The 27,609-nt window shown below is 49.6% G+C and overlaps 1 protein-coding gene and 1 non-coding gene across 2 annotated transcripts in view; both read left to right on the forward strand.

The window, feature by feature from the left end:
• The first annotated feature begins 1,954 nt into the window (after positions 1–1,954).
• The window catches only part of LOC102463102 (uncharacterized), a 43,921-nt gene continuing 18,266 nt past the window's right edge, over positions 1,955–27,609 (forward strand). Inside the window, 7 exon segments of the mRNA XM_075908295.1 lie at positions 1,955–2,275; positions 2,606–2,694; positions 3,365–3,491; positions 7,373–7,516; positions 7,824–9,880; positions 10,005–10,149; positions 15,735–15,832. Coding sequence (XP_075764410.1) covers positions 2,200–2,275; positions 2,606–2,694; positions 3,365–3,491; positions 7,373–7,516; positions 7,824–9,880; positions 10,005–10,149; positions 15,735–15,832 — 2,736 coding nt within the window. The 5' untranslated portion in view covers positions 1,955–2,199.
• Positions 25,158–25,229, forward strand: TRNAA-UGC (transfer RNA alanine (anticodon UGC)). Its single transcript has one exon. It is a non-coding gene; the product is annotated as a tRNA-Ala (tRNA).

Here is a 27,609-nt window from a genome sequence, read left to right on the forward strand (position 1 = left end):
TCATTTCTAATTTGGTGCCCCTTAAAGCCTGTCGCCCTAGGCAACTAGCTAGTTCGCCTATGAGGTCAAGCTGGCCCTGCCCCCTGCACTGACAATAGGGCTTCTCTGCCCCTCCCCATCCATGGGGCATGGGTCCAAGGGCTGTTAGGTCCAGGGGGAGCACTGTGATGGGCTAAGGAGGTTGGGGTAAGGATCCATGGGTGAAAGGGTTGGTGACAGTGGTCATGGGTGAGGGTGGAAGCCATGTGAGTATGTGGATGTTTGGGGGCATAGTGAGGGTATTGGTAATTGAACAGAACCCCGGATTGGCACTGTAGGGTGGGCGTAGCCTCAGACTATGTGTTTGTGAGAGGGGAAGTATTTTCTTTGGAAGAAGAACTAAGGAGGTGGTGTGGGATTGTCCCAGGTCATGGCGTGGAGTCTCAAATGTGTTTTGTGTTGTATTGTTGAAAAGGAACTTCTAGAATAGATAATGAACGTGGTCTGTGTTGCAGCCAGCTCCACCCGGCAGAAGCAAATAGAACCACACAGGCACCTGGGGGAAGGAAATTGCAGGAAACTGAACAATCTGGGTTTCTTGCTAAATCCTTGGCTTTGCTGAGGGTCAATTCACACATCTCTGGTGCAGAACCCTTTACCAAAGGGCCCAAATAACTCAGCAGCAGTGTTCCCTGTAAGCTGAGGGCTGAGGTGGCTGTCCAGGAGAGAGTCCAATGCTACTCGGCTGATTAGCAGAGCACCCACAGCCTCCCACAGTTAGCAGCATGTGTTTCTACAAGTGGTGCCTTGGTGCCCATAACAAAATATATTCTGCATGTGACTGGAAAAAATTAGAGGGAACATTGCCCAGCAGTGCCAGTGTGGAATGGCTTCTGCAATGCCACCAGCTTATTTCTTGAATCTGGTGTCACAGGTCTAGAGATGGGCTTGGAGCAGAACCTCTCTCTGCTGCTAGAGCTGGGATTTCTGTGCAAGAAGAGCTGGTTTTCTGCAACGCTCTTTCATCCAACACTGACTTGCTTTTGCGTGCGCTTGCAGCCCTGACAAAATGTGAATTCAGCAAAAACGCCTTCACATCTGCCAAATGCGGGCTGGAGGTGCCCGTAGCATAGGATTCTACAAAGATTACAGGAAAAAGAAGCACTAGTGAATTTATGCGTTTTTTCCAGTGAGGCAGCAGCTTGGCATGAATGACCCACCTGTGCCCTTGGCAGAGAGGAGACTCTGTGATAGGCAGGGATGGTGTCTGGAGCCTCTGGTTGCCAGAAGCTGGGATGGGTGACAAGGGAGAGATCACTGGATGATCCCTGTTCTGTTCGGTCCCTCTGGGGCACCTGGCACTGTCCACTGTGGGCAGACAGGACACTGGCTGGATGGACCTTTGGTCTGACCCGTCCGAAGCGGGGCAGATTTGGGAGCAGCCGGAGCCTCTCTCCGCAGTGAGTTCCCAGCGGGTCCTTTCCAGAGCCTCTCTCCGGATCTAGCCCCACCCCCCTCTGCTGGGAGACTTGACCCTGGCCGGTTCCCAGGCGGCACGTGCTCTCCCGGAGCCGGATCGGGCCCCTCCTTATGGGAGCCAGCGCCTGGGGTGTCGGGAGGGGGAGAGCAGAGCAGAGGGGCGGGGGAGGGGTCGCTTGTGCAGAGTCACCTCCCTGCTCCCCCCCAGGAGCCGGTTCCAGGCGCTGCAGCTCGGGCGGGGTTTGCAGGGCACAGGAAGGGGCTGGCGCTGGGGGCGGGCGGCGCTGGGAGGAGGCGGCAGGAGCCGGCGGGGGGAGAACAAAGAGCCGAGAGCGGCAGCTCCGAGGCTGGGACCGGCCAGAGGCCGCTGCTGCCCCCCCAGCGGGGTCCGGGTGGGGACTGACCCTTCCCTGCCCGCCCGCCCGGGCCTGTCCCCGGCCAGAAACCGGCCCGGACTCCGCTGGAGCCGGAGGCGGCCGGTGAGTGAGGGGCCCTGGGGCGGGGCAGGAAAGTGACTCTGCGCCGCCTCCCCCGTCTCGGCCCCGCGGGGAGGTTCGGGCCAGAAGGGTCCTTCGGCCACCGGCTGAGCTGCCGCGCCAGGCCCGTCCCGCCCCCGCTGCCCGGCTTGTCTGGGGAAAGCGCGTCTCGCCCCCCCGCCCCTGCCCGGCCGGGGAGAGGGGAAGCCCCGAGGGCGGGGGGGAGCGGGCTTGAGGGAAGCGGAGGGAAGAGGCGTCAGGAGACATGGGGGGGGGGGGTCCCAGCCCGGCGCCCACAGCCCCGCAGCACCCCCGGGCAGGGCCACTGTCCTGTGAGCAAGGTGAGGAACGGGGGGAGGGGACTCTGCCCCCCCCCCGCAGAAGGGTGCTGCTCTGGGGACATCCTCTTCCCCCCCCCCCCCCCCCCCGGTTCTCTGGGTCTGCTCTTTGCCCGGGTTGGATTCACACTCGGTTCCTGGGGGGCTTGGAGCTGTCTGGGCGGGAGGGGCCAGGTCTGCGCTGTGACAGGGGATGGGGCATGTTCCCAGCCTGGCTGCCCTGGCCCTCCCTGTCTGTGGGGAAGGAGCCTGGCGAGGGGACCCTGGTGTGAAATCAACTCAAACCTGCTCTGACACCTGCCCCATCGTCCCTCTCTCCCTGCCAGGCTGCAGACCGACGCTGGACGTCCGCGCTTCGCTCCGACTCAGCCCGTCCTCCCACGGGACAGGGCAGGGACATGGCTGCCACGGAGCCACTACAGGTAGGGACAGTCGGGTAGTTGCTGGGGACGGGAGGCTTTCCAGCTGCAGGGAGAGGGGCAACAGACGATGAAGAGGTGGCCAGTTCTTGGGTGCTCGGGGAGGGGATACACCGGGTGAAGAAAGGGGGGGGGACAGAGTGTCACACAATTGCAGGGGCTCGTTAACCTGGGCTGAAGTCTGGGAACAAATCCCTGGGTGGTCAGAGAGAAAACCTCCTAATGTGTGAAACAGGAAGCAAACCCTCTGAACAGGGCTGTGAAAACTGACCAGAGTCCCAGTGTGGAACCCGCCACCTGGTAGCCAGAAGCTGGGGTGATGTGCAAAGGGGACACTCACTTGGAGGGGAGTAGGGAAGATGCCCCAGCCGTCCACATGCAGCTGCTGGCAATGAGAGGTGTGTTGGGTTTCCTACCATGGGTCTGTACTGGGACCCTACTGAAGGCTTCATCTCCTGTATAAGTCCTTGGCTAGTAGGGCTAAGAGGAACCAGCCCCCTTTATATCAGTTGGGGGAGATTAGGGGATCTCCCCCTCACACACAGATACTCTGATGCTGTGTGTGGTGGGACTTTTGCTTACTGTCTCTCTCCCAGAGCTTCCATGTGATTGGTTCCTCCCCCCATGCCTAGTGGGACAGCAGGTGCTGAGTGTTGGGCTCTTGCTCTTTCAGGGGCCAGTGACCTTCGAGGAGGTGGCTGTGTATTTCACCAGGGCAGAATGGGCTTTGCTGCACCCGACTCAGAGAGCCCTCTACAGAGCCGTCATGCAGGAGAACTACGAGAACGTGACCTCGCTGGGTAAGGAGTCCTGTCCCCCTGGTTCTTAGAAGAGGAAATGCAGAGTTAAGATTCAAGTCATCACCACACAATGTAACCTTAACTCTGCCCTGTCTCAGCATCACCTCAACGTGCCCGTGACACACACACAATACCGCTCTGCACGCCCCACTACAGAACGCTCTGGGAACAGGGCACAGGAGCAGCCCAGCACAAAGTCTAACAGCTTCTCTGTGCTAAGATTATCATTACGCTTATCTCTGCCATAGCAAAGGAAAGCTGTCTACCCCGACTTTCACTCTAATTCTGAACCTCCTGCATACAAACCGTCTCCGCCTTGCCTGTGTCTTTAACCTGAGTTTTCCTTCCGAGCCATTGCCTTCACTTACCCCTTCCTAAGCCTCACAGCCTGGCTCCCAGTCTGTCCTGGCCCCATGTCATTCCCAGAAACAGCCAGTGGAGAGTGGGGCAGAGGTCTCTGTGCACTGCCCCTACCTGCAAACACCCCTCCCCCCACCAGCAGCTCTCATTGGCTGGGAATAGGAAACTGTGGCCAATGAGAGTAGAGGACAGTGATGCTAACAGAGAGGGAAAGTGCAGAGAGCAACATGACCCCTGCCCTTCTCCCCAGTGGCCCTTGGTCCCTTCTGGGAATGGTGTGAGGCAGAGCAGGCTGGAAACCTGTCTTAGCCTCACTGCTCTGCTAGCCAGGAGCCATCTGTGGTAATTGGGGGGCTGTACCCCAACTCCCAGCACCCTTTTGGAGCCTGCACCCCCTTCCTCTTCCTGAACTCCCTCTGCACCCATAGCCCTGAGCTGTCTCCCAGAGCCAGTACCCCATACCTCCTCCTATGCCCCAAACCTCCTTTGCACCCTAAATCCCAGCTCTGAGCCCCCTCCCAGAGCCAGTACCCCATACCCCTCCTGATCCCCCAACACTCTGCCCCAGCCCAGAGTCCTCTCCTGCCCCACAAGCAGCACGTGAGCCAATTTCCTGTGGCATGCAGGGCGGGAGCTCAGCCCCACCCCTCCGCTCGTGCTTCTGCTCCAGCCTCAGCCAGGCAGCTGCAAGCTGGAGCACTAGCTCCGGCTTTCTACTGGGGGGGGGGGGGGAGAGGGAAAAGGGCACACACGTCCCTGGGACTGCTCCTGCCCAGCCTGGGCATGCAGCTTCTGAGAGTTAAGGAGTTAACCCCCCCCCCCCACTTCCTAGCTATAGGTTTCTTGCTTCAGAAGGAGGCTGGGCTGTGCCTACATGGCAGAGCTGGGGCTGGGTGGCTGGCTCACATGGCACACTGGGCTGCTTCCCTCAGGCTGTGTGCAGGGTCGGTGATGGTAACCACAGGTGAGACATTGGACAGATGGGGGTGCTCCAGCACTGAATGAAGCTGATTCCCTAAGTGACCAGCAGGAGGCACCATGGCTCTACCACTTTGCATTAGGGCCCTCACCCCTCCCAGACTTCATTAGTCACCCCCCATCACTCCTCAAAACATTCTTTCTCTGTGATCACGACCACAATTGGTGTCTAAGATCTCTGTAGGCAGCAGTCTTGTTGTTTCCTTATACTCCCCATTTGTCTTTTGGATTGCATACATCTTTTGTCATCTTGCATTGTCAGTTCATAGGGCAAGGACTGTGTCTGTATTTTCTGTCTATAGGATGCCAGGTACCACAGTATCCCGGTCCATGACTTGGAACATGAGGAATTACAGTAATGTAAATAATTAGCAACAATAGTTAGGAAGGTGTTAGAGAGCAGGGAGGGTCCAGATGGTGGTAGGCTGGTTCAGGCCAGGTTTGGGGGTAAGGAGCTCCTGTGAGCTGGAATATCGGAGAGGAGTAGGAAGGGGGGAAGCCGTAGAGAAGATGCTGTAGGTCAGGGCTACTCAACACGTGGCCTGTGGGCTGCATGTGGCCCACATCCTGTTTGTTTGCAGCCTGCAGTGCAGTTTGGGTTGACACAGGGCTCGACACATGGCCCATGGGTGGGATCCTTTGATCTTGGCCTCCACTGTGAACACGCTCCACAATGGCAAGTCAATATAATGGTCTTCTGTTGATATGCGGTTTAGTAGTTAAATTCCTGGACTGTCATTGCTCATTAAAAGTGCTGTCATATGGTTGGAAATTGGGTAAATATTGCATTTTATTAGTATCGGCAGAACTGACTTAAATGGGGCCTGCGTGTTGTATAGTCTTGCCTTAATCTTTGTATTCATGTCCATCAGTGTGAAAGAAGCTATTTGCATATATTTTGCATTCATATGCAACCATGATTAAGTTGCTGCCCTTGTCATGTGCTGTGAGTATCACAGTGGCCCCCGGGGCTTCCAAAGTTGTGTAGCTCTGTTGTAGGGCATTGGGCTGCAAGGCAGGGCCAGAAGAAATGGGAGGGAGTTAGGTCAAGCAGCTGAGAAGAACAGTGGTGATTGGTATGAAGGGAGGTGGGGGCTGGAGTAGTGTTTGTTTCAAGAAACAGGGGAGCCAGCAATGGGAGGAAGAGAAACATGCACCTGGGAGTCAGCAGCAAGATAACTTGGGACAGTGGGAACATGAGAGAGAAAATAGCTATGACAGCAGGAAATTTGGGGGAAGTTGTAACAAGAAAGGCTGAAGGCAATGGGAGAAGAGTGGAGTTCACAAGGAGTGGGTGCTTCTGGGGCCTCTTGAGGGGCAAGTGTGCTCTGTCCCCCTTTGAGGTGAAATGTGTCTGCTCTTCCAAAAAAATTTGGAAAAGCAGATATGTTTTTTGGCATCCCTGTAAACGTCATTCTATGAGGAAGAAGGGATGTTCCAAAAGAGGGTTTTTTTCCGACATATGGCCCTGTGTAGACTCTAACCCTGCCAGCTGTTGACCCCTTTTCCTTCCCACCCATGGCATTTATGGGGGGGGCCATGCCCCTCTCTCCACGCATCACCCTGGTGCCCTTTAAACTAACCCACATAATTAGTTCAGTAAACACCCCAATAACCAGGTCAACATACAGCCGTGTTTTATTTACATACTAAAAACATCCATCTCATCTAAATATATGTCCATCTTCCACTTGTATAATCCTGTCTCTCTTCTGTCTGTAGCCTGCAACTTAAACCATGCTACCACATGCTGCTTGCATATGAAAAACTATTGGAGATGGCCATGACAGTAGATAACACAATGAGAAATGAATAATAAAATGAAATAATTGTATCTACCACACATGGAGAGTTTTGCTCCCCCATCCTCACCTGCATCAGCCACAATTTCTTCCCTGCAGGCTCCTTGGATCTTAGAATTTTTCTCTCCTGAAGTCACACAGCCCAAATTGTATTTTTCACATTCTCCTTTTCCAGAAGAATTAGTCTGTGGCTCCTGGACTGTACCATTTAATTTGCCAGCTTTCTCCACATAAAGGAATGTTCACGCTCCCACACATTGCACCTCACTAAACTCCCTAATCTCACAAAATGGAGTCTCCTGATAGCTAATACTGCTGCGCTCAGCATTCAGTGATGTCCTTGCCCCTCTTGTTCCTTACTTCACGGAATCCCCCCAGTCCATGCTTATTGCTGTCAACTTCCCTAGGATTTGCTCACTGTCTCGGAACCTCTCTGTCCATAAAGACCTTGTAGGGGGGTGTCTCCAGTATCTGGAGTCTTCATTTTCTGGGACACACCATACCTTTCTCTAGGTTTTAGGAGCCTCTTTGATGATGAGTCTCTGTCTGTGTATGTTCCCAGCTGAGATGTGGGTATTAAATCCCTCGTAAGCAGACTCCCCTGCACCTTTGAGCACCTGCGGAGCTGTCTGTATGAATTTACTGGTGTACAGTAGACTGGATTAACGAATAGAATGCTTTTTATGACAAATTTCCCATGCACTCTCCTGACCTCCCTTCTTTTCTTTCCTCCCTGATCAGGGTTTCCTGTTTTCAAAGCTGATGTGACCTCTGAGCTTGGAGGAAGGGAAAAGCTGTGGGTCCCAGATCTCCAGGGTTCAGAGGAAAGAGAGATACTGAGTGGTCCCTGCACACCAGAGGAACCATTAAACCTCATCAGGATCTGTAAGTGCCTGAAGGAAATGGCTGGGATTCTCCCACAAAAGTTCTCTGAGCTTTCTGAGTTCTGGATCTTTCCCAGGAAAGGTCGCTCATGACTTTCTACAGCTCATGATTGACACCTGGCATAGCTCCCGCCATTCCTGCTGAATGGGTGGTTTGGATGTGGAAGCAGAATTGTTTTTCTCCCCCCTATGTGGGAGAGGTTGGGGGAAATGATGCCCTGATCTTTATTTTCTGTGTCTCAAGCATTTCTTTTAGTTTGCTTGCTGCCCTTCCATCCCTAATTCTGAAGTTTTTCTTTCTATCCCAGTGGGTGATAGGATGCTGGGTGAGAACAAGAACCAGAATCCTCACCAGGAAGATGCTGAGCAAGTTGAAACACATGGGTCATTGCGAAGAGCCAAAGGGAATGTGTCCAGATGCCATGAGCATGGAAAAACCTGTGAAAATCAGCACAGACCAGAAGGAGAGCAAGGAAACCAAGCAGAGGAGAAAGTGGGTGAGCCCATTAATTGTCAGGGAACTAACAAGGAATGCAAGAAAACCACATCCTGGCAGAAAATCCTCAGGGAAAAGAGAAAAAATGCATGTACTAAACGTGGGAAAAACTTCAGTTACTACTCAGCCCTTATGCAACGTGAGATAATGCACACAAAAGATAGACCCTATGAATGTAGTGAATGTGGAAAAAGCTTCACTCAGTGCTCAGTCCTTATTAAACATCAGAAAATACACAGTGGACAGAGACCTTATGAATGTGGTGAGTGTGGGGAAACCTTCATTTTCAACTCAGCCCTTACTACGCATCAGAGAATCCACACAGGAGAAAGACCATATGAATGTGGTGAATGTGGAAAAACCTTTGCTCGGAGATCAAATCTTACTATGCATCAGAAAATCCACAAGAAAGAGAGACCCTATGAATGTTGTGAGTGTGGGAAAAGGTTCACTCAACGATCAAACCTTACTACGCATCATAAAATTCACATAAAAGAGAGACCCTATGAATGCAGAGAGTGTGGGAAAAACTTCACTGATCCCTCAGCCCTAATTAAACACCAGAAAATACACAACGGAGAGAGACCCTATGGATGCAGTGAGTGTGGGAAAAGCTTCACTCATACCTCAGCCCTTGTTAGACATCAGAGAACCCACACAGGTGAGAGGCCCTATGCATGCTGTGAGTGTGGGAAAACTTTCACTCAGAACTCAGTCCTCATTGCACATCAGAGAATCCATACGGGAGAGAGACCCTATGAATGTGGTGAGTGTGGGAAAGGCTTCACTCGGAGCTCAAACCTTACTACACATCAGAAAATTCACATGCAAGAGAGACCCTATGAATGCAATGACTGTGGGAAACGCTTCACTCAGCGCTCAAACCTTACTACACATCAGAAAATCCACATGAAGGAGAGACCCTATGAATGTGTTGCATGTGGGAAAAGCTTTACCCATCCCTCAGCCTTAATTAAGCATCAGAGAATACACAGAGGAGAGAGACCTTATGGATGCAGTGAGTGTGGGAAAACCTTTACGCAGCGATCAAACCTTATTACACATCAGAGGATCCATACAGGTGAGCGTCCCTATCAGTGCAGTGAGTGTGGAAAAAGCTTCACTCAGAGCACAGTTCTTATTACACATCAGAGAATCCATACAGGAGAAAGACCGTATGAATGCGGTGAGTGTGGGAAAACTTTTGCTCGGAACTCAAACCTTACTACACATCAAAAAATCCACATGAAAGAGAAGCCTTATGAATGCAGTGACTGTGGGAAAGGTTTTACTCAGCGCTCTAACCTTATTACACATCAAAAAATCCACATAAAGGAGAGACCCTATGAATGCTATGAGTGTGGAAAAAGCTTTACTCATCCCCCAGCCCTTTTTAGACATCAGAGAACACACAGAGGAGGGAGACTCTATGAATGCAGTGTCTGTGGGAAAACCTTTAGTGATAGCTCTACTCTTAGTATACATCAGAGAATCCATACAGGCGAACGACCCTATGAATGCAGTGAGTGTAGGAAAACCTTCACTGTTATGTCATCCCTTATCTCTCATCAAAGAGTCCACACAGGAGACAGACCTTATGAATGCACTGAGTGTGGGAAAAGCTTCAATCATACCTCGGCCCTTATTAGGCATCAGCGAATACATAGAGGAGAAAGACCCTATCAGTGCTGTGAGTGTGGGAAAACTTTCACTCAGAGCTCAAACCTTATTTCCCATCAGAGGATCCACACAGGAGAGAGGCCCTATGAATGCAGTGAATGTGGGAAAAGCTTCACACAAAGCTCATGCCTTGTCTATCATCAGAGAATCTGTAAGGGAGACCAACATCGTAAAAGCTTTGTCAATTCTTAAGTCAAAACATGTCAATTCTTAAGTTTTTTGACAATTCCCAGGTAAGTGGTTGTTTACATCTTTTGCACACTATAGTCCCTGAGCTTCCCACAGATGAATTGCCTGTTTTTTCTTTTGGAAGCTCACTCGTCTTTGTTGTGAGTCCTGTGTCTCCTTCTATCAACTCTATTTTCCTATGAGTCATGGGAGTATGGATCTTTACTGCCATGAATATCTGTCACCTCAGAGGGTGAAGATAGGAGATGTCTTCAACCAGCTATATCAAGGTAAAACCTACTTGGGTCTTATCACTGTGGTTTCTATGAATTTAGCTAGGTGGAGTTAGCTTGCCTGATGTAAAAAGACAACTATTCTGGAGGTAAAGACACAGAGCATGTGTAGTGGCTTGGGTTATCTAGTATGTTTCCTACTGACCTGACTTCAGTTGCATCACATTTCCTGGTCTAAATGAACCTGGAGCATCACATTTATACTCTTCCTCTCACTCCAAAGTCATTGTTATATTCATCTAGTTCCTCTCTGAGGACATATTGTCTCATTCCCAATTGTTCTTGTGTTACCTCTGGATTGTGCTGAACAGCAGTTATTTTGTTCACCATTTTTCACATTTAAAATATATTTAAATATAATAAAGAGCAGGAATGGTGTCAGGAAAATAAATGTCATTTCATGCTCTCTGATGCTGGAAGGAGATGGGGTGTGATGGGAGAATTCTCCTTTCCCCCTCAGAATTGTTAGATTGTATCTGAGTCCTGCAGAGTTTACCTCCTTCGTTTCCCAAAGCATCCGATGAGATCATGTTCTTACCTGTCTGTGCTTGGGAATGGTACTTGGATGTCTTTGATTCAAAATCAGACTCATTAGGGTGGGAGATGAAAGTGTCACAGACCTGGAAGGGATTTCAGATGGATCCCAAGCTCAGTGTGGTCATTCAGAGTTTAGATCCCAGTTTCCCTCTATTGGCACAACCTCGTCCGGGAAAGTTAACTCCTCTCCATTATGAAGATTCTAAAACTTTTGTAAACAACGCTAATGAGACAGCGCCGAGTGAAGCAGGTTTCAATGGATCAGAGGAGACTGCAATGGAAGAATCTGTCATCCTGATTCTGGGTCATCAGATGCAGCCTGCTTTGGAATTTTACTTTATATGAAAATGACTGTGTCATTTACCTTTCTGTGATCTGGGTTTTCTATCTGTTTTGAAAGCTATTTGGTCATATAACTGGATATTAGTTTTGTTTGATAAAATGTAGCTCAGATGTACTGGGAATGTTCAGATTAATAATCATTTGCTAAAAAACCTGTTACTTTGTTCCCCCCCATGCCTGCATGATGACATGGAGAAAAGTCAGCAGTTCAGTCAACAGGAGAGAATAGTCCAAACTATTGGACTTAGTAGTAGTATTTCTAAATTTCCATTCTGAAATTGTGAATAGTAGCAGACCTCAAACTGCAACTAATTGGAGGAAGTGCACATGCCCACTGTATATTTTAATTATTGAATTAATTATTGTCTCAGATGATCTGGGGAGATAATTCCACAGTAAGTGACTTGGAACTAGGCAAAATGACCATCTATTTGGATGCAAAAACATGTTTTGCCTAGTCCCTACAGGGAGGCTAGGTCTACACTACAGAGTTTTTGTGCAAAAACTTGCGGAGCTTCCACACCTCAAGTGCATTTTTGCTTAAGTAAAATGAAAGAACACAGAGGTTTTTCTGGTGCAGGTATTCCTCCTTCTACAAGGAAGAATTCTTGCACAAACAGGTGTGTGTGGACAGGCAAGAGGGTTTTTTTTGTGCAAAAAGAGGCGATCAAAAAAAGCACAGGTGCCCTGGTGGCCATTCTGTAAATAGCAATCAGAGTTTCCTTTCAAGAGAGCGTCCTTGCTGTCTGGATGCTCTCTTGAGCAAAAGCGCATCACTTTTTCAATGCACTTTTGCAGTGTGGACGTGCTCTTGTGCAAGAAGTTTTTGCGGGAGATCTCTTCTGCAAAAAGCTTCTTGCACAAGAAGTCTGTAGTATAGACATTGTCAGAGTTACTCTGTGGAGATCTCTTAAAATAATCCTAAAATTTGAAAAATGCTGTCTGTAACTATTCAGATGTGAAGAAAACAGAAGTGACGCTTTGGCTGAAATCACCCTTAAAACTGTGTATAAATGAAATGAGAGTTGAACATGAGATGGCTGCAGAAAAGACTAGAAACCTCATCTTTGTTAACTTACAGAGTTTCTGGTCCAGATTTGTATCTAATCCCTAACCACAACTCTGCTCAAGAATTCATTGGTGAAAATGACGTTTGAAAGAAAACTAACACATATGAGAAGATTTTGTGGTGTTTGGATAGGTTATTGTTACCAATGAAAGTGAAATTAAACATGAAATTATAACGAATGATATGATAAACTGAATTATACTAGAAAAATAAAACTTTCATTTCTTATATTATAGGAAATAGTGGCTAATCCTGGAAAGATAATTTGATGTAATTTACCCCCTTTAGTGTAAGTAGTTTTGATAGAAAACCTCTCTCCAAAGATTAGGAGTGATGTGTGAGAGAAAGAGTGTATAATAGTGATGCAGTATAGTTTTTAATTATTTGTATTTCAAATGGAACTTATTCTGACTAACTTCAAAGTCAGTTTCTATTAAGAGGAAAAGTACTTGAGAGGTATAAAGTTGTGTAACCTTTTACACAGTTGGTCCATAAGGTTCGTTGAGATCCCCACTTCTCCTATTCACAAGGGAAAGATGTGACATCTGTCACAAGATGCCTCCATTTAATTTTAATAATGATGATGATAAATGTATGATGCAGTTTTTCTGTTACAAATTTTTGCATCTAGTTATGAAGTTCTGAGACCCCTTTTCACTTTTTTGGAACACGACCATTTCACACTCAGACCAGGCTATGAAAACCTCCTCAAAACTGGCCTTTTTTTTTCTTTTTGATATTTTAGGGGTTCATGCAGTTATAGTGAATGTGATCTGGCATAGCAGATATTTTTAAAGAAAACTTCTAGGATAAAGCAGCTGACATTAGGCCAAAGTTTGCCTCATTCCTGTTTGGGCCACATCATATGCAAGATATACTTTTACACCTGATTTGCCCAGAGGACTCAGGGGAAGCACCATAAAGCAGGAAATCTAGAATCATCAATCATAAATATCAGGGAAAAGGCTGAAGTACATGCTGTTCAGGGCTGGTCTGTGCTGAAAAGCTGTAACATCATAGCCGCATCTCTCAGAGATGTTAAAAAATTCACCTCGCTGAGAGAAGTACATTACTTGATATAAGCCCCAGTGTAGAAGTGCTAGTCATCAGAAGAATACTTCCAATATTCTGGGAAGGAAGTTGTGACATCAATGCCTGCTTTGACCACGTCTCCCTATAAGTAAGCAAGCTGTAGTGTGGAATGTTGGCCCACGTACTTGATCTTCTGGTTCCTGAGCTGTAACTAGCTCTTACTAGGCTGAGAAAAATGGAGAGTTCCAAACTTCTGTCATATTGTTCCTTTCTCTTTGTTTTGTTTTTAACGGGGAGATGTCCTGACCTTTCTGTTACTATCAGTGTGTGACAGTGTAGCTCAGTGCATGTCTGACAGAAGTTCATGGGTGTCAACTGCCAAAGAAGTCACCGTTCTTCACATCCAACTCTTGTCTCAGACCTGACAAACTCACCACACTTAATTCACTGCTTCTAGGATATTTACCAGGAAGGGTAGCCTATGAGATATCTACTGACAGCTTGTTAAGTATCGATATTCGTGACCCCTGCTGGATGTGTGTATGGGTAATATTTATGGTATAATGCAACTATTTTGAAAATTATGCTCCCCTGGTCTTGGAGTGAAAGTGAGTCACTCCAATTGTTCGTTTCGGTGACGATGGCCCCATTCAAGTGGAAAGAAATTGTCACCCCTCTCTTGCTAGTCCATTATGTGATACACTGCTCAATTGTCTGCCTTTGCACCAACCCGGAAAAGTCAATGGAAAGGTTCAAAAACAAACTATAGACATTTAAACCATTTGGACACGAAACAGATGATATATCAGTGAGGGGACCATCCTTTCTGTGAATAAAGACAAAAGCCTGATTCAATGTGTAACAGAAGGGAGAAACACACTCCGGGCCCATTCACCCAGGAGACACCTGACATGCAAGGGTGCTTCATGAAAGCCAGGGCCGTGCCTTCTAGGGACTAGCAATCACTGCAATAGACTGAACTGTGTGGTGAGAATCTACTTTAGTAATTAGGAAAATAACTACCAGCAAGTGTAGGCCACACTGTGTGATGTTGGTTTTGTCTGTACCCATTTGTTTCTATCACATTATCTTCCTGTTTGAATCTCTGTCCCTCCTTAAATAAATTCCCTTTTGTTTTATGACTGTACCCGAGTGCTGTGTGTGATACAGGAGCAGGGGTCGACGCGAGCAACGTTTGCTCCAGAAGACTGGCTGTGCCTGCAGCTGGAGATTTATGTTGATTTATGCAGCTGGGTTGGCTGACTAGCCTTGTAGGCAGCCCTCTTTTTAACCCACTGGGCTAACAGCAATGTTTCTCTTTCCCCAGCAATGCTGAGAGGTGGGCCTTAGGGAGGAAAGGAGGGAAATTCAAGACTCCTCCTGGGGGAGGAGGGCTGCCAGAGCAGACAGATTGATGAGCTGGGTGTTTAGAATTTGGGGAGGGTGGAGTTGACTTGTGAGTGGTGGAGTTGACCAAATGCCTCATGGAGGTGGTGGGAGGAGCAGGCTGGGCCAAGGCCTGTGAAGAGAAAGCAGCAGGCTTGGGATACTGCTTTCCACTCACCTTTTCCTCAGCAGTGTCTCTTCTACCTCCAACTCTGCCATTTGCATTGTGAGCCTGGCTAGCTTAGCAGTTGAGACTTTTAATCTGAGGGTACAGGGTTCAAGTCCCTGGTCAGGCAGTGAATCTTTCCCTCATCCCATTGACCAGATTAAAAGCCCTGATGGACCATATGTGGCCCATGGCTTGCTGTTTGCCAACCTTGAACTATAGCATTGTGAGGCACGTCTCAGGAGTTTCAAACGCCACTTCTTTAGGATATGCCTACACAGTAAAGTTATTTCGGAATATTGCCCCTATTCCAAAATAATTTCGCGAGCATCTACACAGCCACACTGCTATTTCAAAATGATTTCAAAATAGTGGACAGCTTATTTCGAATTCTGTAAACCTCATTCTATGAGGAATAGTGCCTCTTCCGAAATAGCTATTTTGGAATGGGCACTGTGTAGACAGGGAATAGGGGCTATTTCGAAATAGGGGGCCACCTGCCCTTCCCAGGGTGCCCTGGTGGCCGCTCTAGCCATACACAGGAAAACTATCGCCCATTCCTCCCCTGGAGCCCTTAAAGCTGCAGCCTTTTCAGGCAGGGTTTGTGGCTCCCAGCAGGCCTAACAGCCCTGAGCCACCCTGCAGCTGCCCCTAACTCCATTTCAGCCCAAGATCAGACAGACAGTGCCAGCCAGCATTCAGTCAGCTCCTAGGAGCCTGCCAGGGTCCACAAGCGACGTGTGCCTTCCTGATCTGGTACTTATTGTGGTTTGGGGGCATGAGCCAAACCTCTAGGATCTCTGCACCAGACACAGGAACATGGACGTGTATGGCCACATGGCAGACAGCCTGGGGAGCAAAGGCCACATCTGCACCCAAGAACAGGTGCAGATGAAGGTCAAGGAGCTCCGCCAGGCTTATGCCAGGGACAAGGAGGGCAGCACCCAATCCACAGCAGAGCCTCACATCGGCCTATAATATAATGAGCTGGACCGCATCCTGGGGGTGGGGGAATTGGACAGTCCATTCCCCTCCCTCCTCCCCCCGTAGTTATAGATTCTGGGGTGGAAACGCCAGTCATTGTCCTTGCTGGGAGCCCAGAGGACAGCAACAAGGAGGAGAAGGAGGAGGCCCAGGATCTGGACGAGGTCAGCCTGACCATCAGGCTTTCCCAGGGTGCCCCGAGTCCACCCTGCGGACATCTTCCAGGCATTGTCTGAGGCTGGGGAAGGAACATTGTGTGAGTGCCATTACTTTTCTGTCAAGCAGGTGGGGAGGGGGGGAAACTAGGTGCGCCACACTTGGGCCTTGTTGGCCATGGATCACGCAGGGAGCATGTGCCGTGCCGCTCCTGGGTATGTGGCCCCAGCAGGCTGCAACACATATGGGAAACTTGCTGGCTGTTCCCCTTCATCAAGGAGTGAGGGGAAACAACACAGTTTTGCATTCCTCACTGGCTGGGGAGTGTGGAAGGCAGATGAACCTGGACCTGCCCCAGACAGGGAATATGACTCCTCCCCCAGCTGTGCCCACTGGAGCTGCAACAGCCATGGAGAGGCACTTCTCACCTGGCCCCAAGCTGCTGCAAAGAGAGTTGGGGTAGTCATTTCTCTCCAGGGAAGCCTGCACATGGAACCCCTCACCACTACCCCCAGCCCTGCCCCAGAGCAATGATTTAAATGAAGTTTCAGTGGGAAAGGGGTCAAGGTTGGACATTAGGAAAAACTATTTCACTAGGAGGGGGGTGAAGCACTGGGATGGGTTCCCTAGGGAGGTGGTGGACTCTCCATCCTTAGAAGTTTTTAAGGCCTGGATTGATAAAGCCCTGGCTGGGATGATTTAGTTGGGATTGGTCCTGTTGGAGCAGTGGGCTGGACTAGATGGCCTCCTGTGGTCTCTTCCAACCTCATGATTCTATGAATTCTAATGGGGGACAGCTACATAGGGGGGTCCCTTGCTATGGAGAGCCAGAAGCTGTTTGTAACAGTTCACTCAGTTGCAACCCTCCAGAATGAACAAGTATAATGCAGGGCAAGGAACCTCTGGAAACTACCGTATTTTCCGGCGTATAGGGCGACTGGGCGTATAAGACGACCCCCTATCTTTTTAATTAAAAGATAGGGTTTCATCTTATACCCCAGCGCCCTTCCGCCTCCTTTGCTCCCGGTGTCCCTGGTCTGCTGGAGATGGTCCCCAGCAGACCAGAGGCACCGGGAGCAAAGCCGCCAGGAGCGCCTGGGCTCCCCCCCGCCGGAGCCCCTCCGCGGCTTTGAAAGCCTCGGGGGAAGCCGGCGGGGGGGCATCCCAGGCGCGCATGGGCTGCCCGCCCGCCGGAGCCCCTCCGCGGCTTTGAAAGCCTCGGGGGAAGCCGGCGGGGGGGCATCCCAGGCGCGCATGGGCTGCCCGCCCGCCGGAGCCCCTCCGCGGCTTTGAAAGCCTCGGGGGAAGCCGGCGGGGGGGCATCCCAGGCGCGCATGGGCTGCCCGCCCGCCGGAGCCCCTCCGCGGCTTTGAAAGCCTCGGGGGAAGCCGGCGGCGGGGCATCCCAGGCGCGCATGGGCTGCCCGCCCGCCGGAGCCCCTCCGCGGCTTTGAAAGCCTCGGGGGAAGCCGGCGGGGGGGCATCCCAGGCGCGCATGGGCTGCCCGCCCGCCGGAGCCCCTCCGCGGCTTTGAAAGCCTCGGGGGAAGCCGGCGGCGGGGCATCCCAGGCGCGCATGGGCTGCCCCCCCTCCGGAGCCCCTCCGCGGGGCTCCGGAGGGGGGGCAGCCCATGCGCGCCTGGGATGCCCCGCCGCCGGCTTCCCCCGAGGCTTTCAAAGCCGCGGAGGGGCTCCGGCGGGCGGGCAGCCCATGCGCGCCTGGGATGCCCCGCCGCCGGCTTCCCCCGAGGCTTTCAAAGCCGCGGAGGGGCTCTGGCGGGGGGGGCAGCCCATGCGCGCCTGGGATGCCCCGCCGCCGGCTTCCCCCGAGGCTTTCAAAGCCGCGGAGGGGCTCCGGCGGCGGGGCATCCGGCGTACAAGACGACCCCCGATTTTTGGGGGATGTTTTTTAACTTCAGAGGTCGTCTTGTACGCCGGAATATACGGTATGCAGTTTGTGTAGGTATCGCAGGGACACATCTTTTCTTTCAGCATCTTTTGTTCATGTTACTAGTGTAGTCCCCTTACTAAAGGGACCTCTGACTTTTTCTGGGAGGATTCTGTGTGCTGCAATCTAGCCCTAGAGACTACAACTCCCATGAGATCTTGAGGAAAAAAAGGGGGAAATGGGGCTTGTCCAGGCATGTTGGAATAGATGGCTTTCCATTTTAGGGACAGAGGAGCCAGGCTGCTGTGGAAGAGCCTTATCCAGTCCAGGAGCTGTTTGTGTTGCAACTACAGCCTGGGTCTAAGAGCTTGCGGGGCTTGGATCTAGCAGGCTGCTCCAGGGGCTGCTGATTGTCCTAGATGGGAGAGACTCTGGCTGTGCCTGTGGCTGAGAAGGACTACAGAAACTGGCACACAAGAGGAGGCTGTAAGTAAATGGGCTGTCTTTGGGAAAGTGCTGCCTGGGACAGACCTCAGAGATATAGACTAACTCTAGGTCCAAAGAGTGACAGTGTCCAGCCCAGTGAACCAGAGCTGCTCGCATTTGGTGGAGCTTGCTCCAATAGCAGATTAATTTTGCAACTCGCTGTTTAGCTTGGACTAACACACACAAGACCTGTACAGTGCTGTCTCCACTCCAGCTGCAGACCTTCAGGCGTGCGTATGCAAACAAGTGTCTGGGACTCTGAATCCAGAGGAGCGCACACTCTGGGGTGGGATAAATGGTGACAGTGCAAATGCCAGATAAGTTCCTCTTATTTCTGTGTACTTTGTTAATTGATTTTATTTACTTTTAATTTGTTAAACCCTATTTCTTTAAGTTAAGTAAAGGTGTGTTAATTCTAATTTAATCAATTAAATGTATATTATTTATCATTGTTGTCCTGGAGTTAGATCCCGATTATTACTGGAATAATTTTATTCCTGGAGGCTCCCAAGGCACACCATTAAGTGTATACAGGGCCAGACAGGTGGAGGCACCACCATTGTACATTCTTTATGAGCAAGGGACTGCATCAAGGGGGTGGATCGGGAATCCCCAACTAAACAACATAACCACTGGGGTACTCGGGATCTCCTTTTATGTTAAAAACATCAGGTGCCCAGGCACACCTGTGAGTGTGACCTGCTCCCGAGTAACCTGGGGAGGAAAAATGGGGTTACACTAGTAAAATAACAAACAAGCAAAAATAACTAATAAAAGACAGACTATCTGCTTCTCCTCCATCTTTCCATTCTAGCCATAGCATCTTTTGGGATTGTAATCAGTGCTGCTGAATGAGGGAGTGATGTTCCAAGAAGTTTTACCTGGGTCAGAGTTCACCACAGCTTCTTTGGGGGGGGGAGGGTGTGAAAACCAACAACCAAGTGCCTGCTATGTCTACTCAAGTTCTTATCAAAACCTTGCCCATGGTTAGGGTAAGTTTGCATAGGAGAATCTTTTACCAAATCTTACAAAATGTTTGGGGAAGCCATTTATCATTAACATGCCCAGTTTATTTCTTTAATGGGTGGCACAAGTCTAAGTTAGGAACTAGATACCGAGCAGGGTCAGGCTCTCTAAGCTACCAAAGATGGGGTTTCTCTGGCCATGTCTATGCTAGGAAACTATTTTGAAATTAGTAAATTCGACTTAACTCTCAATTTAACAAATTTGAAATAGCAGGTCCATACCATGGGGAAGCCTCAAAATTAGTCCAAAGTAGGCTTTGTTAATGTGGACATGCTACTTTGGACCTAGAGCCTTAGGAAGCAGCATATCTTAGGAGAGAACATATCTCAGCTCCCATTGGCCAATCTCTCAGTTTCCGGGCAATAGCAGCTGAGAATTTTTGCTGGGAGCAGGAGCAGTGTAGGAAGCCTTCTCCCTCTACCCCCAAAACACAATTAAGAAATGATGACATTAGCAAACAATCATTTGTCTCAAAGTTCCCAGTAAATCTGAGAAGCATTCTGTGAATCAAAATTAGTATCCAGTTATATGACCAAAGAACTGTCAGTAATGATAGAAAACACAGATCAAAGAGAGGTACAAGACACTTTGGCTACGTCTACACTGGCATGATTTTCCGGAAATGCTTTTAACGGAAAAGTTTTCCGTTAAAAGCATTTTTGGAAAAGCGCATCTAGATTGGCAGGACGCTTTTCCGCAAAAGCCATTTTCGCGATCGGGGCTTTTTTTTTGCGAAAAAACAAATTTCTGCTGTCTACACTGGCCCTTTTGCGCAAAAGTTTTTCGGAAAAAGACTTTTGCCCGAACGGGAGCAGCATAGTATTTCTGCAAAAGCACTGACAATCTTACATGAGATCGTCAGTGCTTTTGCGGAAATTCAAGCGGCCAGTGTAGACAGCTGGCAAGTTTTTCCACAAAAGCCGATGATTTTGTGGAAAAACTTGCCAGTCTAGACACAGCCTTTAATTTTCAGATGAAGTGAAATAACAAAGCAGGTTACTTCTGATGATTGAGATCAGGATAAGAGTTTCTCCCATCCCATTCTCCCCTAATCCATTTAAATCTGTTTAATTCAGGGCTCTTGGGTTGTGTCATTTGCAAAGATGTAGGGGATTATAAAAACCCGCTCTCTGATATAATTTCCCACCCTGACTCCAACTGCTTGCGTCCCACTCCCACCACTCAATTTCCACCCCCAACTCCACTCCCTCCTCCCACTTGTCCATTGGACTGAGTGACCTGGAGGCTAGTTAATAACTGGGCAGTGGATGGATCTTTGGGAGGAACCTGCCCTGTTTTTCTTCCCCCGCTCTCCCCCCCCCCCCGCAGTTCACTCTCCAGCCTTTCACACTGCCTTTGCCCTCCCACCATTTCATCCTTTCCCTCCTTGACACCTCTACTTCCAGACACACAAAAGGGATTCCCTCACCCGCACCAAGGTCAATGTCCCCTTTAATTTGCCCCATTCGTGTGCAGAATAAATTTTGTTGCCTGCACCACACCTGCTGTGGGCGCTCTGCCAATCAGCTGGGCAGCATCTGAGTCTCTGCTGGGCAGCCGCCCAAGCACCCAGCTTACAGGGAACAGCTGCCTGGGGCCCGATCTCTTTCCCTGGTTTTTCTCCCCAGCTTGCAAGGCAGCAGCTTTCTTTGCAGCGCGGCTGAGCCCCGCAGGATCATTAACGCCCAAGGAGCCGACTCGCGGGGTCTGGACGCTCGCAGGGTGCCGGAGCCCAGGGCGCAGAGATCCCCTTCCCTTCCCTTCCCTTCCCTTCCCTTCCCTTCCCAGGTCTCTGTCACGTACCTGGAGTCTCCGGCCCAGGGGCGGACGCCGGCAGAGCCCCCAGCGTAGCTGGGCAGGGAGGGGTTAACGGGGGCCTCTCCCCAGCTGCTACTGCCGGGCTCCCAGCCCCTGTCCTGTGCTTTCCCTCCTCGCTCCTCCCTGCTGCCTCCACACGCTGCTCCAGCCCCTTCCCGCAGCAGCGCTCCCCGGGGCAGGACTTTCTCCGGCTGGTACCAGCCCAGCGAGCAGCGGAGAGTCCCAGTGCCGCTGTGTTCCCGGGCATGGCAGCTCTCTCCCTCGCGCGGCCCCATGCCATGCAGCAGGCAGAGGGGGAGATTTGCCCAGGAAAGCGGATGCCCCCAGGAAGCTGTTAGTCCCTAAGGGTATGTCTACACTACCCCGCTAGTTCGAACTAGCGGGGTAATGTATGCATACCGCACTTGCTAATGAAGCCCGGGATTTGAATTTCCCGGGCTTCATTAGCATAAGCGGGGAGCCGCCATTTTTAAATCCCCGCTGCTTCGAACCCCGTGTAGCGCGGCTACACGGGGCTCGAACTAGGTAGTTCGGACTAGGGTCCTATTCCGAACTACCGTTACTCCTCGTGAAACGAGGTGTACCGGTAGTTCGGAATAGGCACCCTAGTCCGAACTACCTAGTTCGAGCCCCGTGTAGCTGCGCTACACGGGGTTCGAAGCAGCGGGGATTTAAAAATGGCGGCTCCCCGCTTATGCTAATGAAGCCCGGGAAATTCAAATCCCGGGCTTCATTAGCAAGTGCGGTATGCATACATTACCCTCCTAGTTCGAACTAGGAGGGCAGTGTAGACATACCCTAAGGTGCCTGCCCAGGGTGTCTCCTTACAGGCTCTCTGGAGAGCCCTGCGGCAAGCGGAGCGGAGCGGAGCGAAACGAGCTGACTGCTTGTTACAAGATTTTCTGTGCCATGGAATGGGGGAGAAAAAGCAACTCACCCCTTGGTTCCGCTGAGCTGTGAACCCACCTCCTGGTAGTCAAAGTGCAAACCATTCCAGCAGGGTGGGGAACCTTTTTGGGTGGGGGCCGCTGATTCAGAAAAATCACTGGGGGGGGGGGGGGAGGGGGGACAGGAGTGAGAAGCCAAACAAACAAATCCGCACTGATGTGGCCCTGACTGAGAAGGAGAAAGACACTCCCCACATTTCCCTCCCACACCAGTGCTTAGTGGGGCCCAGGCTAGTAGATTTTGTGTGCTGCAGCCCAGGGGTGGGGTGGCGGGCCTGGAGTACCAGCACAGGGTCCCCAGTGCTAGGGATGGGAAAGCCCTGAGGCTCAGGATATGTGGGTGTTAATTAGAACCCACTGTTTTTTTTACCAGCCGCAGAAATCCAGTTAGCCACTAGGATGGAGAACTGGTGTCACTTCTGAAAATACACTTGGCAGCAGCTCTGGCAAAGGTGGTATAACACTATGGCATTGATCAGGTGCAGTGTGTCCCATGAGACTTGTCCACTAGATGAGGACCCCTGCTGAAGTCACCCTTGCTGCAGCTGGTACCACCGGTTCTCTGCAGCTGGCCCATGTTTATCTGGGAACTAGTCTGAGGCTACCTGTAAATAATCCCATCACACCAAATGCAGCACTCGCCGCTGCGTAGCCAGAAGCACCCACACCTGCCAAGGTAAAAGACCAATCCATCAGAAAGTGGTGCACAGCCTCATGTGGTGCTGGACCTGACACAGTCCCTGTGGGCATCCTGTGCGCTACACTTGCCAGCCATGCACATTTGCATGGGCATGAAGTTTCTCACGGAACAGGCACCATCGCACAATGCAGCCCCCACTCCTGGGTGTCTCCTGAGGAAAGGATGTTTCTGTGCAAAATTCCAAGACTTTTAACAAAAACTCAGGAAGGGAAATAGCCACATGTTGGGACCTAGACAGAAGGAATGAAACATAAACTGCTGTGTATAGGTGCATTGCCTTTGCCCTTTGTGGCTTGTGGTGTTGTATCTGTGTCAATCCCAGGACAGGAGACAACTTTTAAAGGCCCAACTTGATCAGAAGAGATAAACTTGGGGCTACACAAGGCAGCAGAAGAGCTCTGGTTTAGCTCCAGATTTGCCTCTTTCACCAACACAAGCTGGTCCGATAGGCTACCTCTACACAGCAGCGCTATTTTGGGATACTGGAGGTATCCTGAAATAGCTATCCTGTGTCTTAACAGCAAGCCTGTTATTTCATAATATAATGGGCTTGCTATTCCAACGTCCCTGTAAACCTCATTCCACAAGGAGTAAGGGACATTTCGGAACAGCGGGTTATTTCAAAATTTGGTGCTATGTTTCAAAATTGACTTGATATAAGCTACACAATTTGCATAGCTTATTTCGAGCTCCACATGCTGTGTAGATACAAGCTCTTATCACTTCTTGCTTGGCCACTGAAAAGTGTTTTCTGTCAGCTCCCTTTGGGGAGAAGTTTTCTGTCAGGCGGGAGCAATCATAGTGATTGCGGTACTAGGCTGGAAGGATTTGTCTTAATATTATAAACAGATGAGTCTAAACCTGAACTTCTTGTTTAAGCTGATTTCCCCATCTCAGTTCCAAATTCTCTTTGAGGAAGGCTTCCAGGATGCCTGCTCACTCCTGCAGAAGAGGCAAGGAGAAAGCCCCTCCTCCTCTCCAAGTGCTGCTCTTGTTGTGTAACTGGGGGAGTTCATTTGTTTGCTGCTGAGACAGCTGCCAGGGAAGGTCTCTGGGCACCAGAGCTCCCTGCTGGTCCAACCCACCACAAGTTCCCACTCTACCCCAATCACTGCTGCAGGAGGGTCTTTCCTGCATGACTCCTTCACTTAAGAAGCCCTCTTAGTGCAGTTGGCAGCATATCAATCTCATAATTTAAAGGTTTTGAGTTCAAGCCTTGGAGAGGGCAGTTGCTTTTGTTCCCTGCTTCAGATTTCCTAAGGAAATCCCAAAGCAAGTGATTTGCAATTTAGGTGCGTGAGTGGGCTGCGTGAGTGGCCCTCCTTCATCTCAGTGGGCCACAAGGTTGTCATAACCCAGATGGTCTCCCTGTAGAGAGTTTTGCTAACTGTGCCTGAGTGCCTAGAGTTTGCAGTTTGTTCCCATCAAACCCTAGCAGCAGTTTGACTGGATGCAGAAGGAGAATCACTTCTCACACCCCTGCTTTATGTGAATGTCACTTTAGTGATACCGGCAGGAAAAAAAACGACATGGATGGAGTCCAGCGGAATCTGGCAACCCTGTGCATGGTCAATGTGTCTTATGGGCCACACAGAGAACTCTGATGGGCCGCATGCCATCTGTGGACTGCAGGATGCCCACCACAGTCCCAGAGGAAAGAGACTGGTGCGGGTTGATTTCTGGACACCCTCCTCCCAATCTAACACACACAGAGACCTTTTCCCCAACATGAAATGGATAGATTAACCACATAGCACCATCCTAAAGGGCTGGAGCTGCAGGTACAGCCCTGCACTGAAGATCAGGTTACGACTACACCGCAGTTAAAAACCCCAGTTAAAAATTTGTGTCTGGCTGGCTCAGGCTATTTAACTGCAGTATAAATGCTCAAACTCCAGCTCCAACCAGAGCCTTGCATCCCTCCCATCTAGGAAATCCCAGCTGGGATGGAGTTCAGGAAGGGAGCGGGTACTTCTGAGCTCATGGGCTCTTTCTGCTCTTAAACCGCCTCCATTCTCAGTAACTGTCTGAAATATAAGCCACCATCCTGGCAGAGAAAGAAAAGAAGTGGAGAGAAAGAAAAAGAGAAAATCTTCCCTCTCCTACAAGTTGTCCCCATTCCGCCACCCTCCCTAACTCTCATCCCGTCTCACGGGGCTCCCTATATTCTGCAACCACAGAGAGGATGTATGGGGGAGGGGAAATTTGCAGCAAAGAGATTAGGGTCTGTTTCTCTCCCATACTCATTTCCAACTAACATAATGAGGAGTGAGGGAAACTGAAGGAAGAGTCTTTCTCAGATGACACAAACTCCCTATATATGCCAGCCCATGGGAGGGCTACCTGCAGCCCACGGGCCACATCAGCATTCCATGCTCAGCCTATGAAACACTTTGTTTACATTGCCTACAAACAGGGGTGCCAGATTCTGCTGGTTTCTGGAAGAGCATAACAGCAGCATTGTATAGCAGGGGATGTAGCTCAGTGGTAGAGCGCATGCTTTGCATGTATGAGGCCCTGGGTTCAATCCCCAGCATCTCCATGTTCTTTTTGCAAGACCTGCAATTTCTCTAAATTTCAATCCAGAGCAAGTGACTGTGGAAAGGTGGGGTGGCACTTTCTGCTCCTGACCATTTAAGATTCCCAGGGACTTTGCAAGGTGAGGATGAAGGAAAAGGGAAAATCCTCCATTACTGAAGGGAAACCTTCATCTGTGCAGACTGAGGGACAAGGAATTGGAGGAGCCAACAGGGTATGCTTTGCTGATTTACACTCGAGAGGAGACACAGTTTCTTGGAAGCAAGTGCAGCAGGCTTGGGATGGTGCTGAGCATGGGTAAGAAAAAAAGGCTGCAGTCCATGAAACATGAGACCAGATAAGCGGAAGGGCAGCTCCAAGGAGACTCCGGGGCAATATTCCTTCCCAAGGCAATTGATTCCCAGGGCTTAGCCACCCTGACAGTTAACCTAAACCTCCCTCGCTGCAACGTCAGCCCATTGTTTCTTGTTGTATCCTCACAGGTTAAGGAGAATAATTTATCTCCCTCCTCCTTGTAACAACCTTAAGTACAGGTGACCTTCGCGCTTACAACCTAATTGGTTCCTGAAGAACCACCGTAAGTCAAGCCGTCATAAGATGAACCCTTATTTCCCATAGGCGCAATGTTATAAATGGCAGTTCCGTTCCCAGAAACCCATTTCATACCCTAAAAATACCAACATTGACTACGGAAATGGAGGAAAAGTAAAATATATGTCTTTACAAACATTTATTCACTTAAAACAAAATTCAGTATGAAAATAAAGGACAGAAAATTCCTTCATCTTCTTCACTTGGAGAGGGAGATGGTTATTGGAGAAAAGCAGAAGGGGAGGGGACTGGAACTGTATCTGGGTCATCTGAATCATCGAAATCTAATCTTCTTGCAAGAGGTGGAGGGCTAGATTGGGGGAGCTTGGTTGAGATTAAGTTAGTTTTTGGGGTGCTTTTCTCAACAGACTGAGGCTTCTTAAAATAGGAAGCCAATGAGGTTTGGACTGAAGATGCCATCTTCTTTTCATATAAAATTTCCCTATAGCAAGCGTAGGCATTCTTAATTGTTGAAATGACCTTTGAACTTCATTCAAAATTAGGATAATCTGTCTCAAAATCTTTTCCGCTAAAAGCATTTCCGGAAAATCATGCCAGTGTAAACGTAGCCAAGGTGAGAGACCACTAGGGAGACTTTAGTAAGGCATTTGATACAGTCTCACATGATATTCTTATCAATAAACTAGGCAAATACAACTTAGATGGGGCTACTATAAGGTGGGTGCATAACTGGCTGGATAACTGTTCTCAGAGAGAATTTTTTTAACGGTTCACAATCCTGCTGGAAAGGCATAATAAGTGGGGTTGCACAGGGGTCTGTTTTGGGACTGGTTCTGTTCACTAGCTTCATCAATGATTTAGATATTGGCATAGAGAGTACGCTTATTAAGTTTGTAGATGATACCAAGCTGGGAGGGGTTGCAACTGCTTTGGCGGATAGGGTCATAATTCAAAATGATCTGGACAAACTGGAGAAATGGTCTGAGGTAAATAGGATGAAGTTTAATAAGGACAAATGTGCGTACATCCAGCATATATTTGAGAAAGTTGTAATCATGTCCATACAAGACAGTACGAAATCTTTTATAGAGTGAACCAAGGATAATACCTTATCCTAGGCATTTGCCTTAATACATATGAGTCCTCGATTTTGCAGTGAGTACAATGCATAAAGTAAATCCCATTTGTCTGTATTAGCTCCCCCTTGACCAGAGGATGTGAAAGGCTCTGACAGCGTGTCGGTGGAGGTGGGGGGGGAGAGGGTCCTTGACTCTGCATCCCTATCCGCAACCAGACATGACTGTCAACCAGCCAGTAGAGTAAAAGATTTTATTGGTTCTCATAGCATAGGATCGATGTTAGTACAGGCACCAAGAGCAGACAGCCTTATTCCTCTTGGGGGAAGGAAGGCCCTTCAGCCCCCCTTTCCTGCTCTAAGCCTCTGCACTCATCCTTGCCCAGCACAGACTGCCCCAACTCCCAGTCCTAGTTCCCAGCCTCGTGACAGCCCCCACCTAACTCCTTTGTCTCTCTTCCTGGGAAAAAAAAACAGGACTGTGTAGCACTTTAAAGACTAACAAGATGGTTTATTAGGTAATGAGCTTTTGTGGGCCAGACCCACTTCCTCAGATCAAATAGTGGAAGAAAATTGTCACAACCATATATACCAAAGGATACAATTTAAAAAATGAACACATATGAAAAGGACAAATCAAATTTCAGAACAGAAGCGGGATGGGGGGAAGGGGGGGAGGTAAATGTCTGTGAGCTAATGATATTAGAGGTGATAATTGGGGAAGCTATTTGTCCTTTTCATATGTGTTCATTTTTTG

Source organism: Pelodiscus sinensis, chromosome 24 (genome assembly GCF_049634645.1).
Source record: "Pelodiscus sinensis isolate JC-2024 chromosome 24, ASM4963464v1, whole genome shotgun sequence".
Taxonomy (NCBI): domain Eukaryota; kingdom Metazoa; phylum Chordata; order Testudines; family Trionychidae; genus Pelodiscus; species Pelodiscus sinensis.